The 17,978-nt window shown below is 38.4% G+C and overlaps 1 protein-coding gene across 2 annotated transcripts in view; it reads right to left on the minus strand.

Moving 5' to 3' along the window:
* phip (pleckstrin homology domain interacting protein) overlaps positions 1 to 17,978 on the minus strand; it is a 94,892-nt gene that overhangs the window by 16,824 nt on the left and 60,090 nt on the right. For both annotated transcript variants that reach the window (XM_020939928.2, XM_020939927.2), the window contains exons 26-30: positions 17,501 to 17,625; positions 12,873 to 12,955; positions 12,221 to 12,332; positions 6,655 to 6,716; positions 3,757 to 3,912 (exon numbers count right to left, since the gene is read on the minus strand). In XM_020939928.2, coding sequence (XP_020795587.2) covers positions 3,757 to 3,912; positions 6,655 to 6,716; positions 12,221 to 12,332; positions 12,873 to 12,955; positions 17,501 to 17,625 — 538 coding nt within the window. The remainder of the gene's footprint in view (positions 1 to 3,756; positions 3,913 to 6,654; positions 6,717 to 12,220; positions 12,333 to 12,872; positions 12,956 to 17,500; positions 17,626 to 17,978) is intronic.

Below are 17,978 nucleotides of genomic sequence, written 5' to 3' on the forward strand. Positions count from 1 at the left end.
GGAGGACACGGGGAAGACCCAGGACACGCTGGAGGGACTATGTCTCTCAGCTGGCCTGGGAACGTCTCGGGATCCCCCTGGAAGAGCTGGAGGAAGTGTGTGTGGAGAGGGAAGTCTGGGAGGCCCTCCTCAGACTGTTGCCCCCGCGACCCGACCTTGGATAAGCGGAAGAAAATGGATGGATGGATGGATTTTAAGAGGAAAAAGTGGCATATTAGCCTCCACAAAATATCACAATAAACATTGTACTGTGAGATGTATATCATGATAATATCGTACCGAGAGATTTGGATATTGTTGCATCTCTAATCGTGAGCCTCCCCACCATATCGTGAGCTTTCCCATGATCATACCGTGATGATATCGTATCGTGAGACTTGGATATCGTTACACCCCTACTGAACATGGATGAACTCATGACTAAACACAAACCAGTTCTAAACCTGATCTAAACCAGGACTAAAACAAAACTAAATGATGGGGCAATTATAAAATTGTAAAAGGCAGCAATTATTTAGATAATAGACAAAGAAAACACTTGTCTTGTTATAGAAAATGTTGTACCAGTCCTTTAAACATGTTCGGAAATGTATCGGAGTCTTGTATTCTCTCGTATGTTCAAGGTGCAACGAGGAACTTTTCTGGTAGAGGATCTGTCACCTGCTTGTCTCCATGGAGATGCTATTGCTTTGCCTGGTTAGTTCCACAGTCAGAGACAACTGTCAGGTCAAGTTGCAGGTCAGATATGTGGAGAAGTGACCTCCCCATAACAAGAATGCATGTTTTTTTTTTTTTTTTCAAGGTTTAAACAATAAAAACACCTGTAATTGTATAAATGCAAGACTAAGGCTACGTTCAGACTGCAGGGCTTAACGCTCAATTCCGATTTTTTTATGAAATCCGATATTTTTGCGAGGTCGTTCACATTTCCAATTAAATGTGACTTGTATGTGACTCCAGTGTGAACATTAAATGGCCCAAAAGTGTCCCACATGTGCACTGGAGACACAACGATGTCAACAGCGAGCGTGCTCTGTGTTACGGAAGTTGTCCAAACATGGACGCGAGCATTGAGCACCTGGAGATTTTAAAGATCCTCTCGTACCGGAGACAGAACATGAACAACTTACTTGTTTTAAGGAGGAGATTGAGAAGGACGAGGTTTTTGGCCGTGGTGTTTTGTGGGGCAGCGGCAGCGACGTCCGTTGAAAGGAACGTGTGGATGTGGAGACGTAGCCAAGAGTGGTGAGTGGTGATGTGCTTCACTTCAGTGACACGGAGTTTATTAACAATTTTCGCCTACTTCAGCGCAGAATAGTGACGTTTGTGGCTTGCTGATAATGCGTAGGTCAGATGAATGCGCTTTGACCGTTCACATTGAAGTCGCATGTCAAAAGATCAGATATGTATCGGTTTCAGGAGCACATTTCGAAGTGTCCTGGGTCGCATTTGAAAAAATCGGATCTGTGTTGTTCAGACTGTCATTAAAAGATCAGATACAGGTCACGTAGAAGCCAAAAAATCGGATTTGGGTCACTTCAGACGGACAGAGTGTGGAACATTTCGGGCAAAAAAATTACATTTCCATGGAGACAAACTGGTAGAGGACCCTACACCAGAAAACTTACACAGTGCACCTTTAATGCCCCTTGAGTTGTTTACAATGTGCACAGAATCCTACTTTTTAAACATGTATTACAAATCAAATTGCAACCGTAATAATTATCAGAAAAAAATGCAATTATTCTTTTTGGGGTTTTTTTCAAAATTGTGCATCTTTACTAAATTACTATATTAAGATTCAACAGATTCTGAACCAAGATTAAAGCAGGTCTACACTAAACCATAACAAAACCCTTTTCCAAGACTAAACCAGGTCTAAACCAGAACCAATTCAGGACTAAGCAAGGTCTGACTCATAACAGCAGAGCAGTGAGTCAGAGCTTTGTACAGGAAACAACTGACTTCATTCACCTGTTCAGTAAGATTACTTTGGTGACTAACATAAAGATCACAAGAGTTCGGTACATTCTGTAGCTGCAAGGTTTAAAAGGAACAAAAGGTATGAAATAAAACTAGCTAACCCTTAAAGGTACATTGTCTAACTTTTCTGGTCGAGGGTCCGTCAAATGCTTTTCCCCCCTGGAGATGTTATTGCTTTGTCTGGAATGTTTCACTTTATGGCATTAAACCTTTCTATCTTCGTGAAGACCAAACCAGACCAAGTTACAGAACAGATCTCTTTTTGCAGGGATTTTTGAGCTATAAAACCATCTGTAATTAAAAAAAAAAGTAAGATAGAGCTGTTTAATGTCATACTGTGGAATATTCCAGGCAGAACAATGGCATCTCCATAGAAACAAGCCAGAGACAGACCCCCAACCACAAAGTTACACAGTGCACTGTGTAACTTTGTGTATCTTTATTGTGTATCTATGTTCTAAAACACATGGGACTTTTATTTTGAGTTTTACACTTCATATTTTCACAGTTTTAAAAGGTGCCCTTTGACTAGAACCTACAATTAAACCCTGAATCACATATTTAATCACATTTTGACAATATTGCTGAGTTCAGTTCTACTTCATACCCAGAGTGTTCAATGCAGAGTTGACAAATTAAAAGTCTGTGGTGACGTCATGCTCGGGGTGTTCTACGTGTGTGTGTATGTTCATCAATTACTAGGGATTTAACAATAACAGAAATATTGTAATATCGTATCATCAGAGGTCTCACAATAATATCGTGGGCCATCACAATATATCAAATGGCAAGTGTCTTCACTTAAATCCCACTCCTTTTTCGGACACAAGTAAAATCTGCCTGACATTTATTTTCGCTTATTATTACAGAAAAGAAATATTTACTTTATGTGTTATATCTACGTATTTATGTTCTCTACGCATGTTCTATGTATTACTGTCCGAATAAATGTTCATTCATTCATTCATTCAAATGAATTGTTTTGGTGCAACTATAGCTAAAAACATAGGGAACTACATAGACCATGATGCTTTGCTCTGTTTCAGTGCAGACTACATGAAAATAACTTTTATAAGCACTTTTAAGTCTTAGTTCTTTGGGTTAAGTCTTGTCAAAACATTTTAAGAGGAAAAAGTAGCATATTCACAGTTTTTTTAGATTCCACGAAATATTGCAATAAGTCCTGTTTAGGTGTCTGATTTTTAACCAAAAATATGAGATACTAACTGAGAAACTGTTGGCTAATGCTAGAAAGCTTATGCTTACTTATCTCTCAGTATGATATTATCACGATATGCATCTCATGGTACGATATTTACTGCGATATTTTAGAGAGGCTGATATAATTTTAGATAAGATGCCTTTTTGCTTTTAAAATACCTTGACAAGATTTTTGTGTGAATTATTCTTGTCAGAATCCCAAGAATTCACCTAAAAACATATTCCTTCATGTTGTCTGCACTGAAATGACTCATGCGATATGTAGTTCCAGATGTTAATTTGCTATTTCTACTGTAAAACCATGCACTTAAGCAAAGAAACTTGTGATTTGGTATATTGCTCCAGCCCATGATATTATTGTGAGACTTTTGACGTTACAATATCACGATATTTGGGTTATAGTTACATCCCTACTTGTGATTGTAAAGTTATTTGAGAGTTGTTTAACAGGAGAAATCAGTTCACTTAACTCAGATTACAGTCTTAATAAGCCTCAGACAGAGCAGTGCTTACAGCTAGCATATAAGAGCGAGTAGTTTGTTGTGTTCATACCCAGAGTGCAGAGCTGGTCGATGGCTTTAATAATTCGATCACACTCTTCAGCTCGTGGTCTGCAGCCCCACTCTCCCTCCACAGGCACGTAGAGCAGCTCCCGGTGCTCGTCCTCCGACAGAGGCACACTCAGACCCAGCTCATCAGGGAAGGACGCTGAGGAGAAACATTACGCATTTATTAATACTACTCAGGGCAGTAGACGGGGGCACAAAGGGCTCTGCTGTCCCGGGCCGCAGGGTTTTAGAGGCCTAGAATTACACTGTGTGCATAATTAAAGTTATATTTCTGAGGATTCATTTTATAATTGAACAACTACAGTGCTCTGGGTCTATCCAAAATGTTAATAAACCGCAAACCTGAATATTTAAGAAAGTAAAAGTGAAGTTTTGGAAAATCTCTGTGTGCTCTATTATTGAGAAACTATTAATGTGCAGAATTATTACGCAACTACATGAAAAATGAACATTTTCCATTCTCACTTGTTTCTTTTCACCTGCCAAAATAATAAACAACTCAAACCGTGCAAATAAACATTTCTGACATTAAAAAAAACAAAAGTGACCAAGATAGTCACCCTTCTTCTCAATAATGGTTATAAACCTTCTATTCATGGAGTCTGTCAGTTTCTTGATCTGTTGACGATCAACTTTTTGTGCAGCAGCAACCACAGTCTCCAGACGCTGTTCAGAGAGGTGGACTGTTTTCCTTCACTGTAAATCTCCTGTTTAAGAAGGGCCACCAAGTTCTCAATAGGGTTTAGTTTGGGTGAGGAAGAGGGCCATGTCATTATTTTTTCATCTTTAAAGCCTTTACTGGCAGACACAGTGGAGTACTTCAATGCATGTGATGGAGTATTGTCCTGCCTAAAAATCATGGTCCTCTTGAAAGATGGAGACTTTTTCCTTGTACCACTATTTGAACAAAGTGTCTTCTAAAAATAGCAGTAGGTTTTGGAGTTCATTTTGAGTTCATCTTCAACCCAAAAAGGTCCAACAAGCTCATCTTTATTAATACCAGCCCATAACAGTACCCCGCATCCACCTTGCCCATTACTGATCCAGACACGAGTCCATCCATCTGCTCTGTCAAGACTCACTCTCATCTCATCAGTCCATAAAACCTTTGAAAAATCTGTCTTAAGATATTTCTTGGCCCAGTCTTGATGTTTCAGCTCATGTTTCATGTTCAGTAATGGTCGGGTTTCAGTCTTCCTCACTTTGGCCCCGTCTCTGACCTCTGAACACCTTGTACTTCTGGGCTCTCCAGGTAGGTTGCACTTCTGGATTATGACAGCTCTGGAGGACAACGGGTTCCTGATAACTTCATGTTTGATTCTTCTCAAATCTCTTGCAGTTAATTTGCGTCTTTTTTTCTCAACACGTTTCTTGTGACACTGTTGACTATTAGTAACAAAATGTTTGATGGTTCTGTGATCACGCCCAATATCTTTGCAGTTTCAAGAGTGTGCCATCCTTCTGAAAGACTTTTAGCAATTTTTGACTGTTTAGAGTCAGTTAAATCTATTTTTTGGCCAATTTTGCCTGAGGAAAAGAAGCTGCCTAATACTTCTGCACACCTTGATATAGGGGGTTGATCTCCTTAAGCCACACCCTCCCTCATTAGACAAATACACGTCACCAGATATGCTTAAATCCAATAAGAATTCAAGTTTATACAGGTTGGAGTTGAAGAATTTGCATAAAAATGGTCAAAATACCCACTTGCCTAATAATTGTGTACACAGTGTAGACCTGCTTCTTATTAATTAATATTAGAGAGGGACCCATGTGAGTTTTCATGCCCTGGACAATAATTTTTAATACAGACCTGGGAGCAGCTAAAATGTTCATTGTTAAAATGCAGATTTGTCTTGTAAAACAGTGAGTTCTCGGGTTTAGTAAATAATAGAAATGATCAGGTTCAACATTTGTAAATTTGCTTTTTAGATATTTAATAATAAAGTGAAATGTAATCAATAGGGAACTCTGGATCTTGCCAACTGGGAGTATAACATCATCACATTTTAGAGTCTGAAAACCACCAATACATGCATCATGAATTTCAGACTTCTGGTCATTGCGCAATGCATACTGGGAGGGATTTTCCGAAAAAGTGAGCATCAAACTGCCATGTTTGTTTTCCCAGTGGGATGTGTCTATTGACAAAGTCGATCTTTTCAAGTCTTTGAACCATATCACTTCTGTATCTGGTTCTGATATTGTCATATTTTAGTTTTGGGATTCGGGCATCGTAATTGTGTTTTTGTTAGATCCTAACAGCGGAAAACGGCTCGAGAAATGGCCTTCGGAAGTTTGCGAATTCCATAACTGCAATTTCGTTGGGAAGGGAAACAGTTTGAACAGAGGTTTGCAGTCACACACATCTGATTCCCTTTTGCATTCATGGAGTTCGCGAACAAATTTCTCGAGCCGTTTTCCGCTGTTAGGATCCAACAACCACACAATTACGATGCCCGAATCCCAAAACTAAAATATGACAATATCAGAACCAGAAACAAAAGTGATATGGTTCAAAAGACTTGAAAAGATCGTTTTTGTCAATAGACGTGTCCCTGGGAAAACAAACATGGCTGTTTTGATGCTCACTTTTCCAGAAAATCCTTCCCAGTATGCATTGTGCAATGACCAGAAATCTGAAATTCGTGATGCATATATAACTGCTGGCCTTGTGAGCTTCATTTGACTAGAGCTGAACACTGTGGGTGATGTCACACTCCCTTAGACTGTATGAAGAAGTGGGCTATGTTAAAAACCATTAAACCAAGGACCTAGTACACAGGAGAGGAAATTTGGAAATAAACATAAATAAGTTTGGGAATAAAACCTAACAGCAGGTGCTCCAAATAACGCTTAAAAATGTGTTCAAAGTACTCACCATCGTCGGGCACTGGCTCCATGTCCCAGGGGCTCATCCTCTCTGTGTCTCCATTGTCCCAGCTGAAAACAGTTCAATCAGACATTCAGACTTTTTTATACAACCCTTTACAACACACAAGGTGACCAAAGTGCACAATATATCAATATAACTCACCCTTATGTGACAGATAATACTCCCTACACCCTTATGTAATAGATAACCCTGTGTCATGTCAGTCATCATATCATTGTTGCTTGTTCTTCCTATGAGCTCTTGTATAAAGTTGAGATTTTATGACTTATATTTCCATTTTATTTTGACTTGTACATTTACATTTATATAATTAAGTCTTATTTGGCACTTGTCTCTTGCTCTTTTTTGCTACTTATTTAGAATTATACTGTGATGAGCTACAGTGTCCAGATGATTTCCCTTGTGGATCAATAAAGTTTGTCTAAGTCTAAGTCTATAAAAACAGGCATAACGTTTTGATTATTTTCTTGTTTCTATGGAGATGTCATTGTCACTGAGTTTTAAGTAATGTTAGAACATTAATAAAGTAACATAGAAAATATGACTGGAGCTGTGCTTTGTTTCTTTCACACGTGTTTGAGTAATCCTTTATTATTAGTCTGTTTACAACTCTGTTCCACCTTGTGATGTCATGAAGCAGTAGTTTTCAAGTGAACAGCTCCTTTTACTTTTTGTTCAGTAGAGATTGACAATTCCAGGGCTGAAATCATCCCTAGTTAAGTTGTACAGAGTTTAAATACACTGTGGAGCAATTCTTGTACATGACATCACAAAGTGGAACAGTGTTTTCTGTTCGAGCGTAAAACAGAGGTTAAACATATGGGAATGGAACTACCGTATTTTCCGGGTTATAGGGCGCGCTCTTACCAACCCCATCAAAAAACGACCGTGCACCCCACAATCCAGAGCGCCCCATACACGAATCCACTCGGGTGTCCCAGCACGACTTCAGTAAACTACAAAGCCGCAGCACCCGCAGAACACGCAAACACACACGGAGCAGACAGCGACCGCACAGCCAAAAACACCCACAGACACACTCATCACTCCACGCCGACGAGGAACGGAACGGAGGAATGAATCAAAAAAGCGAGTGCAATGTGCCACTTCTAGACACAACTGAACAACTGAGTCACTGCGAACACGCTGACAATCCCAGCGGTCCCAGACAGCACCCTCCCTACACGCCACAACTGAACAAAGCCCAGAGTCACCGTGAACGCCACAAACAAACAAAACCACTCACCCATCACACTGTTGTGTTTACTTTAAAGTCCCGTGCGGTTTATTTGTTAAAAAAGTTTGAAAATAGACCATTCTATGACAGTGCGTCTTATAATCCAGAGTGCCCTATAGTGCGGAAAATACGGTGAATGCAACTCTGGGTCTGTTTGTGATGAGGAAACATCAAAACAGATCAGGAAATAGTGTAATATAGTGTGGGTAGTATTACTGCATTCCTGAGCGCTGAAAGTCACTCTGAAAGTCTGAATAGATACTGAAGAGATTCTGAGCCTGGATTAAAGTGTTATGACTCATTTGCACGATCACATTTGCTCTATTTTCCGTTGCTGACCTTCTTGTACCTGATTTAAATGGCTTGAAAATTGTGAGGAAAACATTTCTTCAAACGCTTTGTAGAATTATGGTCCATCTTGTTTCCGAGGCAATTTAACATTCAAATATGACTCAATTAATGTCCAGTGAATGGAGAGAGTGGCTGGTGGCTCACATCAATGCCGTTTAGACACAAATGAAAATCAAGGCTCAGTATCAATGTAATCTAAGCCAATTGAACCACAGTGAATCACACCTTAATGAACAAAATGTATTGACACTTTGCAGGTGATGGTGTTGGTGTCCACATTCTCTGGAGGCGTGAAGCTAACTGTAAGCACTGCTCTGTTACAAGCTCTGTTACTCAAGTTAGAAATTTGATCCTTATTTTAACTCATTGGCCACTATTACATTATGTTCTCTTAATTCTGAATTATTTGTTCTGAATGAAATACTTTGGAATCCTTCAAGTTTACATAGAAATAATAATTCCGAACTGAGTTTTACATGGAAAACGTGTTAAAGGGTTCATCTGATGCAAAATCACTCTTTTCACATTGTATCTTCTGCACAGAAACAAGCACAATTTGGGTTTTGGAACATCCATTACACAATAGTTATGAAATTTCTTGGACACAATCACAGACCAGGAACTACGAAAGGCCGACTATTGCTCATCCCCCCCGCCCGTCCTGAGAAAGCACAGGCTCCACCCTCCAAACGTGACGTAGGCGACGAGTGAGCCGCCCTTCCTCCGCCATCTCAGGGAGGGAGGGGGAGACAGGTGTGCACCCTGATAGTGGTAGGAATAAACTTTTATTCATCATGGAGATACAGCGCGTTCAACCGCATGTGTTGGACCCGGAATCGGACGAGGACTTTGAGGAGCACGAAGCACAAGCACCGCGTCCACATCAACTGAACATTACTGATTGGTAAAGTATTAATAAACACTAGTAGATAAACTTTTTATATTGTGTTCACTGCAGTGGAGAACAATGAGCTTATGCTGTCGCTTTTGTTTAGGTGTTCATGTGGGAATTGTCAGACGATGCGGGGTGGAGACGGGGCCGAGGCGGTGGAGTGGGGGAGGTGCAAAGCACTTTCTGCTACGTCAAACGCGTCATAGGTGTAGCTGCCGCGTCATCGTTGTAGCAGCTTTAGTTCGTTGTCACGTGGGAGGGTGGCAGAAATACGCTGCAATTTATTAAAAACTCAGAATCAATCTAAAAACCACTTGCGCGACATATACAAGGCCCACACATCACTCTTAGAAGGTAGAAAGCTCAAAATAAATCACCTTCATTTAATTCCGTCAGGGGGTTGGGAAGGGTTCTGATAAGACAGGGACACAAATGTATTTCTGTCGACTGGAAGAAAACACACACTTCAGATGGTACCAGCTTTTTTGTCACCTTGGTTTACCATTACGCCACAGACACAAACACATGATACAAACTTTTTCACAGTCATTCTGATGATAATTAAACAATTAAATAATAATTCCCGCATCATGCTTTAAGTGATGACCCAACAAGCAAGCGCTGAACGACTCAAATTATATTTAAGAAGAATAAACGTTTACATGATCAAGAAATAAATTTATTTGACTTTAAAATCAGAACAAACCACCCATTTACTTCATCATTACTTAAACATTTTCATTAGGGAGTACGTATTTACATGGTATTTTTAAAGCGGAAAATTTTTTATTCAGAATAAAATTATTTTTATTCTTATTTTATTATTAAAGCTCTCATATAAACATGGCAATTCTGACCATAAAGAAATACAACTACACCAGGTGTTTTTTTGGAGAGTTGCCCCGTTTACATGAGAGCTTTAATTCCGATTAAAAATAATTTAATTCCGAAAAAAAATATATATATATATATTCTGCTTTAAAAAGACCATGTAAACACTTAATTCATAATGATTATTGCTATATCCTAAATTGTGGATAATTAAGCTAACATAGCATATGCTGAAGTATATTTCTGGATATTAAAGATTAAGAAGAAAAAATGTCAACAAGAACCATACAGAACCGAAAACCGTGACCTTAAACCGCAATACGAACCGAACCGTGAATTTTGTGAATTGTGCCACCCCTAGTATTTACATGATACTTTTAAAGCGGGATTAATTTTTATTCAGACTTAAATTGTTTTTATTCTTATTTTATTATTAAAGCTTTCGTGTAAACATGGCAATTCTGACCACAAAGAAATACAACTACAACAGGTGATTTTTTTGGCCAGTGTCTGCTAATGTACACATTGTGTCACCATGGTAACATTCCATCAGAGACAGATACATGAAGGACACTCCCGGTGTGATATCACTGCCCATCGTGAAGTCACTGCACAGTATCAAATGCCGGGTTTCAAATGACATCACAACATTCACAAGTCAAACATGTTTAATACAGATGGGGCAGCTAAAATTAATGTGGTGATAACAGTGAGTTCTTGGGCCTAGTCACAAATATAAATAATCTGCTTCAACATTTGTGAAATTATGATTATTATTATTATTATTATATTTTCTGGCAAAGTACAAAGTATTCAATCGAGAAAACTGTCCATGGCAGTAAGACATCATGACATTCTAGAATCTGAAAACCACAGTCAAGAGAATTCTAACGTTCATTATTTTTGTATAACTGCACAGGTAGTTCCGGCCACAGTTAGTCACTGTTCTTTATCACCATAGCAACAGGTACACAAATGAACTACTCAACTTCAACTAAAACAGACTCACCATCTTTTCCCCTGAACATTCATGGACAGTCAAACGGTTGTTAGATTTAAAAGTGAACGATTTTCAGTTGGTGGGAGCGTGGTATAAGCGGATTAAACAACTAAGAATATCATACAGCATTAAATGTATCCATCTTTATGCGCACAAGAGGGTGGCACTACCAAGCCAAGTAACAGAGAGAGAGAGAGACAGAAATAGCTCAGATTAAAATATAACTTGAGTAATAAAGCCTCAGACAGAGCAGTGTCTTCTGTTAGAATGTTGATGAATGTTGATGACATCAGCTGCAAAGTTTATTTATTCATATTTTGGATGCCGACTTCCAGTGGGAAAATAAAAATGAGCTATATTAAAACAAAGCACACACACACCCACTCTCTTCCATTCACACCCACTCAGCCACACACAAACACACACACGCACACACACATACATACACACACAGATGCACCCTGAACCAATGTGCATAGTGCTCTTCATTTACAATAAACAAATAAAATAAAAATAAATAAATACCATATTTTCCGGGCTATTGGGTGCACTCATAAGCCTCAAACCTCATCAAAAAATGACTGCAATCCACTCGGGTGTCTCAGCACGACTTCAGTAAACTACAAAGCTGCACCACCCGCAGAACACGCAAACACACACGGAGCAGACAAAAACACCCACAGACACACTCATCACTCCACGTCGACGAGGAACGGAACGGAGGAACGAACCGAAAAAGCGAGTGCAATGTGCCACTTCTAGACACAACTGAACAACTGAGTCACTGCAAACACGCCGACAATCCAGCGGTCCCAGACAGCACCCTCCCTACACGCCACAACTGAACAAAGCCCAGAGTCACCGTGAACGCCACAAACAAACAAAACCACAAACAAAACCACTCACCCATCACACTGTTGGGTTTCCTTTAAAGTCCGGTGCAGTTTATTTGTGAAAAAAGTTCGAAAATAGAACATTCAATGACGCCTTATAATCCAGCGCCCTATAGTGCGGAAAATACGGTAATAATAAATCTAATAAAAAATTTACAGAAAATGAAAAAAAAAAAAAAAGAATAAAAAATGGAAAATGGAAAAAAAATCTAAATAAATAAATAAACAATAAGAAAAAAATAAGAAAACAGAAACATCATTATTATTACTATTAATATTATTATTATTACTACCAACTTTAACGTGATTATTATCAGCACTCTGCAAAGTATCTGTTGAAAACCTACCAGACGCTGTAGCAGAGGAACAGGCTGTCAGGATACTGGGGCTGGTACGGCTCCTGACTCTCTATGGTCCCAAACCACCAGGCGTCATCAATCACCGACCGAAACCTGTCTCCTGTAAAAACACCACAACTCAAGTTCAGACCAAATAAACAGATCGCCGCGTCTTTCAGGGCCCATATTACTCTGTTTGCTGATCTCTGTTATAATGTTGTTTCCTCATCACAAACATGGCTGGAGTTGTGTTTTGTTTCAATCACACATGTTTACCACACAAAGCCTGCAGATTCTTCTTCTTCTTTCATCTCTCAAACTGAAAACACCCTGTTCCACCTTGTGATGTCATGTGGTAATACATGATACATAAAACAACTGGATGATTTCAGACCTGGAATTCCTAATCTCTACTGAACAAAGAATAAAAAGTAGCTGCTAACGTGAAAACTGTCGCTTCATGACATCACAAGGTGGAACAGAGCATTTTGAGCTTTGGAGATGTAGACAGACTCATAATAAAGAATTACTCAAACGTGTGAATGAAACAAAACAAAGTCAGGTCTGTTTTTGATGAGGTAACAAAATCATAACACGTCTCAAAGCTCAAAAGAGTCAATTTTGTGTAATAAAGGACTTTTAGAATCAGTTGTAAACAAACCTATACTCCACTGTCTTCGTCGGGCGTTTTCAAACTGCTGTCGCAAAACCAGGAAGTCGATCACATCAGGCATGTCGTGGTATCTGAAACAGGATACAGAATAAATACAACTTGAAGAAGAACGAAGTAACTTTGTGTGATATTTTTTATATTAGTAGTTAGAGATGTAACTATGCCCAAATCTCTGTATGATATTTTCACGATATACATCTCACTGTACAGTATTTGGGCCCGGTCAAGCAGAAGTAAACACAAGGCCAAAAATTCAAGTTAATGCATCTGATATAAACATGTATTCAACAGATACATATGTACTCTAGTTTATGAAACTGTTGACCTTTTTTCTGCACCATTTTTGGTTCTAAAGTTCCATACGTTTTAAACAGACCATGTATGAAACATGGAACAAAAATTGTTTTCCAAATTTCAAAGACCTGCAAATCATGTCAATAAATGGATGTATTTCATCATATCTTGTGTTATTCCATCTTTGAACTGTTGATGAAGGTACATGATTTTTCAAAAAAAATGTATTTAAAATGATAAAAATTTTCTTGGAAGGACTGACTTATTTTATAGAAATAGTTACTTTTCATTTTGAAGTAATATTAAAGTATTCAGAAGAAAAAAGTTGACATATTATGTAAAATCATGCACCTTCTACTTGCTTTGCACAATTTTCCCTCCGTTACTTTTCCCTCCGTTACCATGACCTTTCTTAATAAAAAAAAATCTCAAAAAGTAAGAGGTTTTTCAACCTAATCTTGTACCATATGGTAGAAAACTATATGAAGCAAATATTCAAACCAGTTTGTTAAGGATATGTAAGTGAGAACCAAGAGTTATCACTGTTTGGATTTATTGCCCAAAAACTGCTGCATATTTCATTCCCTCCGTTACCAACATGAGTTTTTAAATTTTTTGTCAACAACTTGAAAGAATATCACAGGTTTAACTTTACCCTGTTGGAGTGTAACTCTTTCCTACATTCTGATACTTTACTTATTTCAATAGTTCCTCTAGTTTCTGAATAAGAGACATTTGAATGTAAAAAATCTGCCCGTTTCCCTCCGTTACCACTTGACCGGACCCTGCTACATAACAGAATTGTGAATATGCTGCTATAACCTTTTAAAATTCTTTGACAATACTTTGGTTCTGTCATGATCCAAAGAATTAAGAGTGCCTAAAGTGCCTAATTAGTCTGCACTGAAACAGAGCAAAGGATCATGGTCTATGCAGTACTAGAGATGTAATGATATCCAAATTTCTCTAAGATATTTTCAAGATATGCATCTCACGCTACAATATTTTGTAGAGGCTAACAAAATTATGAAATACTGCTTTTTTCCTTTAAAATGCCTTAACATGCCTTTGGTTCTGCCATAAACCAAAGAGTTAAGATTTAAAATGCTTAAAAAGTGATTTCATTGTGTAAATTGGACTGAAACAAAGCAAAAGATCATGGTCTATGCAGTACCCTTTTTTTTTTTTTTAGCTATTGCTGCACTATAACTATTCATTATACAGGGTATCCCCAGGTTTGACTACCCCAAATTAAAGACTTTTTAAAGACCTTTGAAGACCACTTAAATGAAAATTAAGACCAACATCGCACCCATATGCGGGCAAAAAACACCAAGACTAATTCTAATAATGACCAACCAAATAACGGTACTACAGTATATCTAGAATCTAAGGCTACGTTTATATGATGACGGTCCTAACAGAAGACACAAAATTGGCGTCCCGTCTTCACTTTTTATTCCGCGTTTAGACAAGCGTTTTCGGGTGACCCATAGGATGACGCAAAAGTGTGTGGAACTGGATTGGTTATGCATGTCAGGCGGCTCGGTGGTGACTCAAGGTGGTGATGTATCTGACCAGAGTTTTGCATCTTGGGCAGTGTAGACGGAATTTAAGACTTTTTAAGGCCTTTAGAAACATGAAATTTAAGACCTTTTGAAGACTTTTAAGACCCCGCTGCTATCTTGTTATATATTGTGATGGCCCACGATATTATTGTGACACTTTCGATGATACGATATTATGATATTTCAGTTATTGTTACATCCCTAGTAGTAGTTTAATGACTTGACCTATTTGCCAAGTCTACGTTTTAGCCCTTCATAACTTATTCATTCACTATTGGGTCAGTTATGGTTCTGGAGATAATTTTCTTGTAGGGATGGGTAGAGCTGGGAGATATGGCCAAAAGATAATCTCTCTTTTTTTTTCCCCCACACACGATTATGATTGATTTTAATCATAGTCAGAGAAAAGCTAGTCTTTCTTTACATTTTCATTCTTATCATCTCCTATTATTTAAGAAAATATAGACTGTCTTCAATTACATTTATATAGATACCTAATAAAATTTTAATACTTTAAATTTGAATGGGACTTTTTGTTAATAGTGTTATCAAACTTTATTTATAGAGCCCTTTACAAAACTCTTTCCAATAAAACAAACACTCAAAACATTAAACAATGAAACAGTAGCAGTAATAGCATCAATTGCACAATAACGCGGCTTTGCAAGTAAGAAAGTCAGGAGTAAAACTGTTTTATAATGGGCTCTATTCACAGTGATGTCACAAACCCAGAAGACATTTGTAAACATGTGGATGATGACTTCCTTTGGGCTCTGTTGGCGATAGTAACTCTGACAAAATCTGGGAAAACTGGAAAAATGCCCCGGGTTTTCTTCATCTAGATGTCATTGTATTCTTATTTTCCTTTTATAAATTGCCGATTAATTTGTGTATTATAATTTGTCGAACTTAATAATACTATTTTAAAAAGTTCTGTTATGTTCTGCAGATCAACAGTTACATCCAGCCGTCTGTAAGTGACATCGATGTGATTAGAGTCACGTCCATGGAAAGTTCTGGCAGGTCGTGAAGATGCTGCTGCTGAATCTATGGTTTTATCATCACATGCCCAGTGCCGGGAACTACACCATCTCATCCACAAGCTTCCTAACCTCTTCCGGTATGCGTGAATAGAGCTTATTGTATTAATTGCCCAGCCTTAGGGACGGGTGATAAACCAGGACTAATCAGTCTCCCCAGATATTGGTGTCAGCTGAAAATTTAACGGATATTTGGCATCAATATTCTTCCTCAGTCTCTGTGTGCCCATGTGACATTACTACTTTGTCCTCAATATCATAGTTCATGCTTTGTCTTCATTGTTTTTCCATATACTGATGTCTTATTCCTTTAGTGTTTTATGCCCTTGGTGTTTTATTTTGACATTTGTCCCATCCAACTTTAGTTTTTGAGTTTTACTTCCTAATGTTTATGAGTTTTATGTGTGTCACCTGAGTCTCCTGAGTGCATATAAACCCTGTGTTCGTTCTCCTCTGCCCTTTGTTGGTCCATTGTCAGCGTCATGTCTGCTGTAAGTTTCTATTTTGGTTTCTCCTGGTTTTTGTTCTCGTTACATTAAACAACTGTGCAGTGCAAGTCCTGCGTTTTGGGTCCTATCCTTTTAAATCGTGACACTCAGTGCATCCGATTTCTTATTTTTGAACAGACTAAAAATGGTAATAGAGCAATTAGGCAAAAAATATGACTTGTGTGTCTTCTGCCTCTGCACAAACGGCCTTTTCATTTTGTACCATCCGACAGTGAAATCAACTCCCAGAATAAAATTGTTTGCAGTTATGGATTTTAAAATCTTAATAAGAATGTGATGATGTCATATTTCCAGATGGGGGGCAAGAGCCAGTTTTTCCTATTAATACAATTTATAATATTATTTTAAATCATTAGAAAAGCTTCCAAATAAACAAACTTACTACACGTTATCAATTTATAATGAACTGAAATGATCAATCTGAATCATTTAACTAGAACTATGCCTCATAATCTTTGTGTATATTGTTTATCTGTTTTCTTCTATATATGTTCATAAAAATTTGTATTTACCGTATTTTTCCAGGCTATAGGGCTCTGGATTATAAGGCGCACTGTCACAGAATGTTCAAACTTTTTTCACAAATAAACCGCACCGGACTTTAAAGGAAACACAATAGTCGGATTGTCGACGTGTTCGCAGTGACTCAGTTGTTCAGTTGTGTCTAGAAGTGGCACATTGCACTCGCTTTTTCGGTTCATTCCTCCGTTCCGTTCCTCGTCGACGTGGAGTGATGAGTGTGTCTGCAGGTGTGTTTCGCTGTGCGGTTGCTGTCTGCTCCGTGTGTGTTTGCGTGCGCTGCAGGTGGTGCAGCTTTTTAGTTTACTGAAGTCGTGCTGGGACACCCGAGTGGATTCGTGTATAGGGCGCTCTGGATTGTGGGGCACGCGGTCGTTTTTTGATGGGGTTAGAGACTTAAGAGCGCATCTAATAGCCCGGAAAATCCAGTATATATGCAATAAATTTGATGGAAATAAGATGTTTTTTTTTCCTGTTAATTACATTGTACTTTGCCGCAAAATATTGGAAATATAAATTCCCGAATCTGGAAAATGATCATTTCTATTATTGAACTGACCCAAAATCTGCAGTTGAAGATTATTTAGTTTTTTAGCTGTCCCCATCTGTGTTCAATAATATTGGCCTATAGGACGCTGTGATGTCATCTAAAACCCAGCAATATTGGTGAAATGTTGAGCACGTACTTCATAGAAAAGGATCCTCCGGTGAGTTTTCCGGTGTCTGGATCCAAAAAGGCCAGTTTGAGACAGCACAATGTGGGTAAACCGACTTCATACTTCAGTCCAACGATCTTCATCAGCTCCTGCTCCTGGAAACAAAATAACACACTGGATTTAAATATGTGGAGGAGCGTGTGTGTTTTTACTGACCACTTTGAGTTCAGACATGTTTCACATACAGTAGGGCCTAGGTTTGATTCTTTTGTCAAGTTAGAATAGTAGATTAGAAGCAAAAGCACATACAGGTTTTCATGCTTTTTGGTGGCATTATATTGAGTAATATTTATTTACTGAACACTGATCTTAACCTTAACTATAGTCACTAGTTGGTTTAAGCATAACCTGAACGAGGGCTGTGCCAAAGATCAGTCGACTGCAATATAAACGATAATTCAATGATAAGGCAAGCGCTTTTTAATCGACAGCTCTACGGCCAATCATG

The sequence above is a fragment of the Boleophthalmus pectinirostris genome, unplaced genomic scaffold (assembly GCF_026225935.1).
Source record: "Boleophthalmus pectinirostris isolate CB_2022bp ecotype Guang Dong unplaced genomic scaffold, ASM2622593v1 HiC_scaffold_13, whole genome shotgun sequence".
Taxonomy (NCBI): Eukaryota; Metazoa; Chordata; class Actinopteri; order Gobiiformes; family Gobiidae; genus Boleophthalmus; species Boleophthalmus pectinirostris.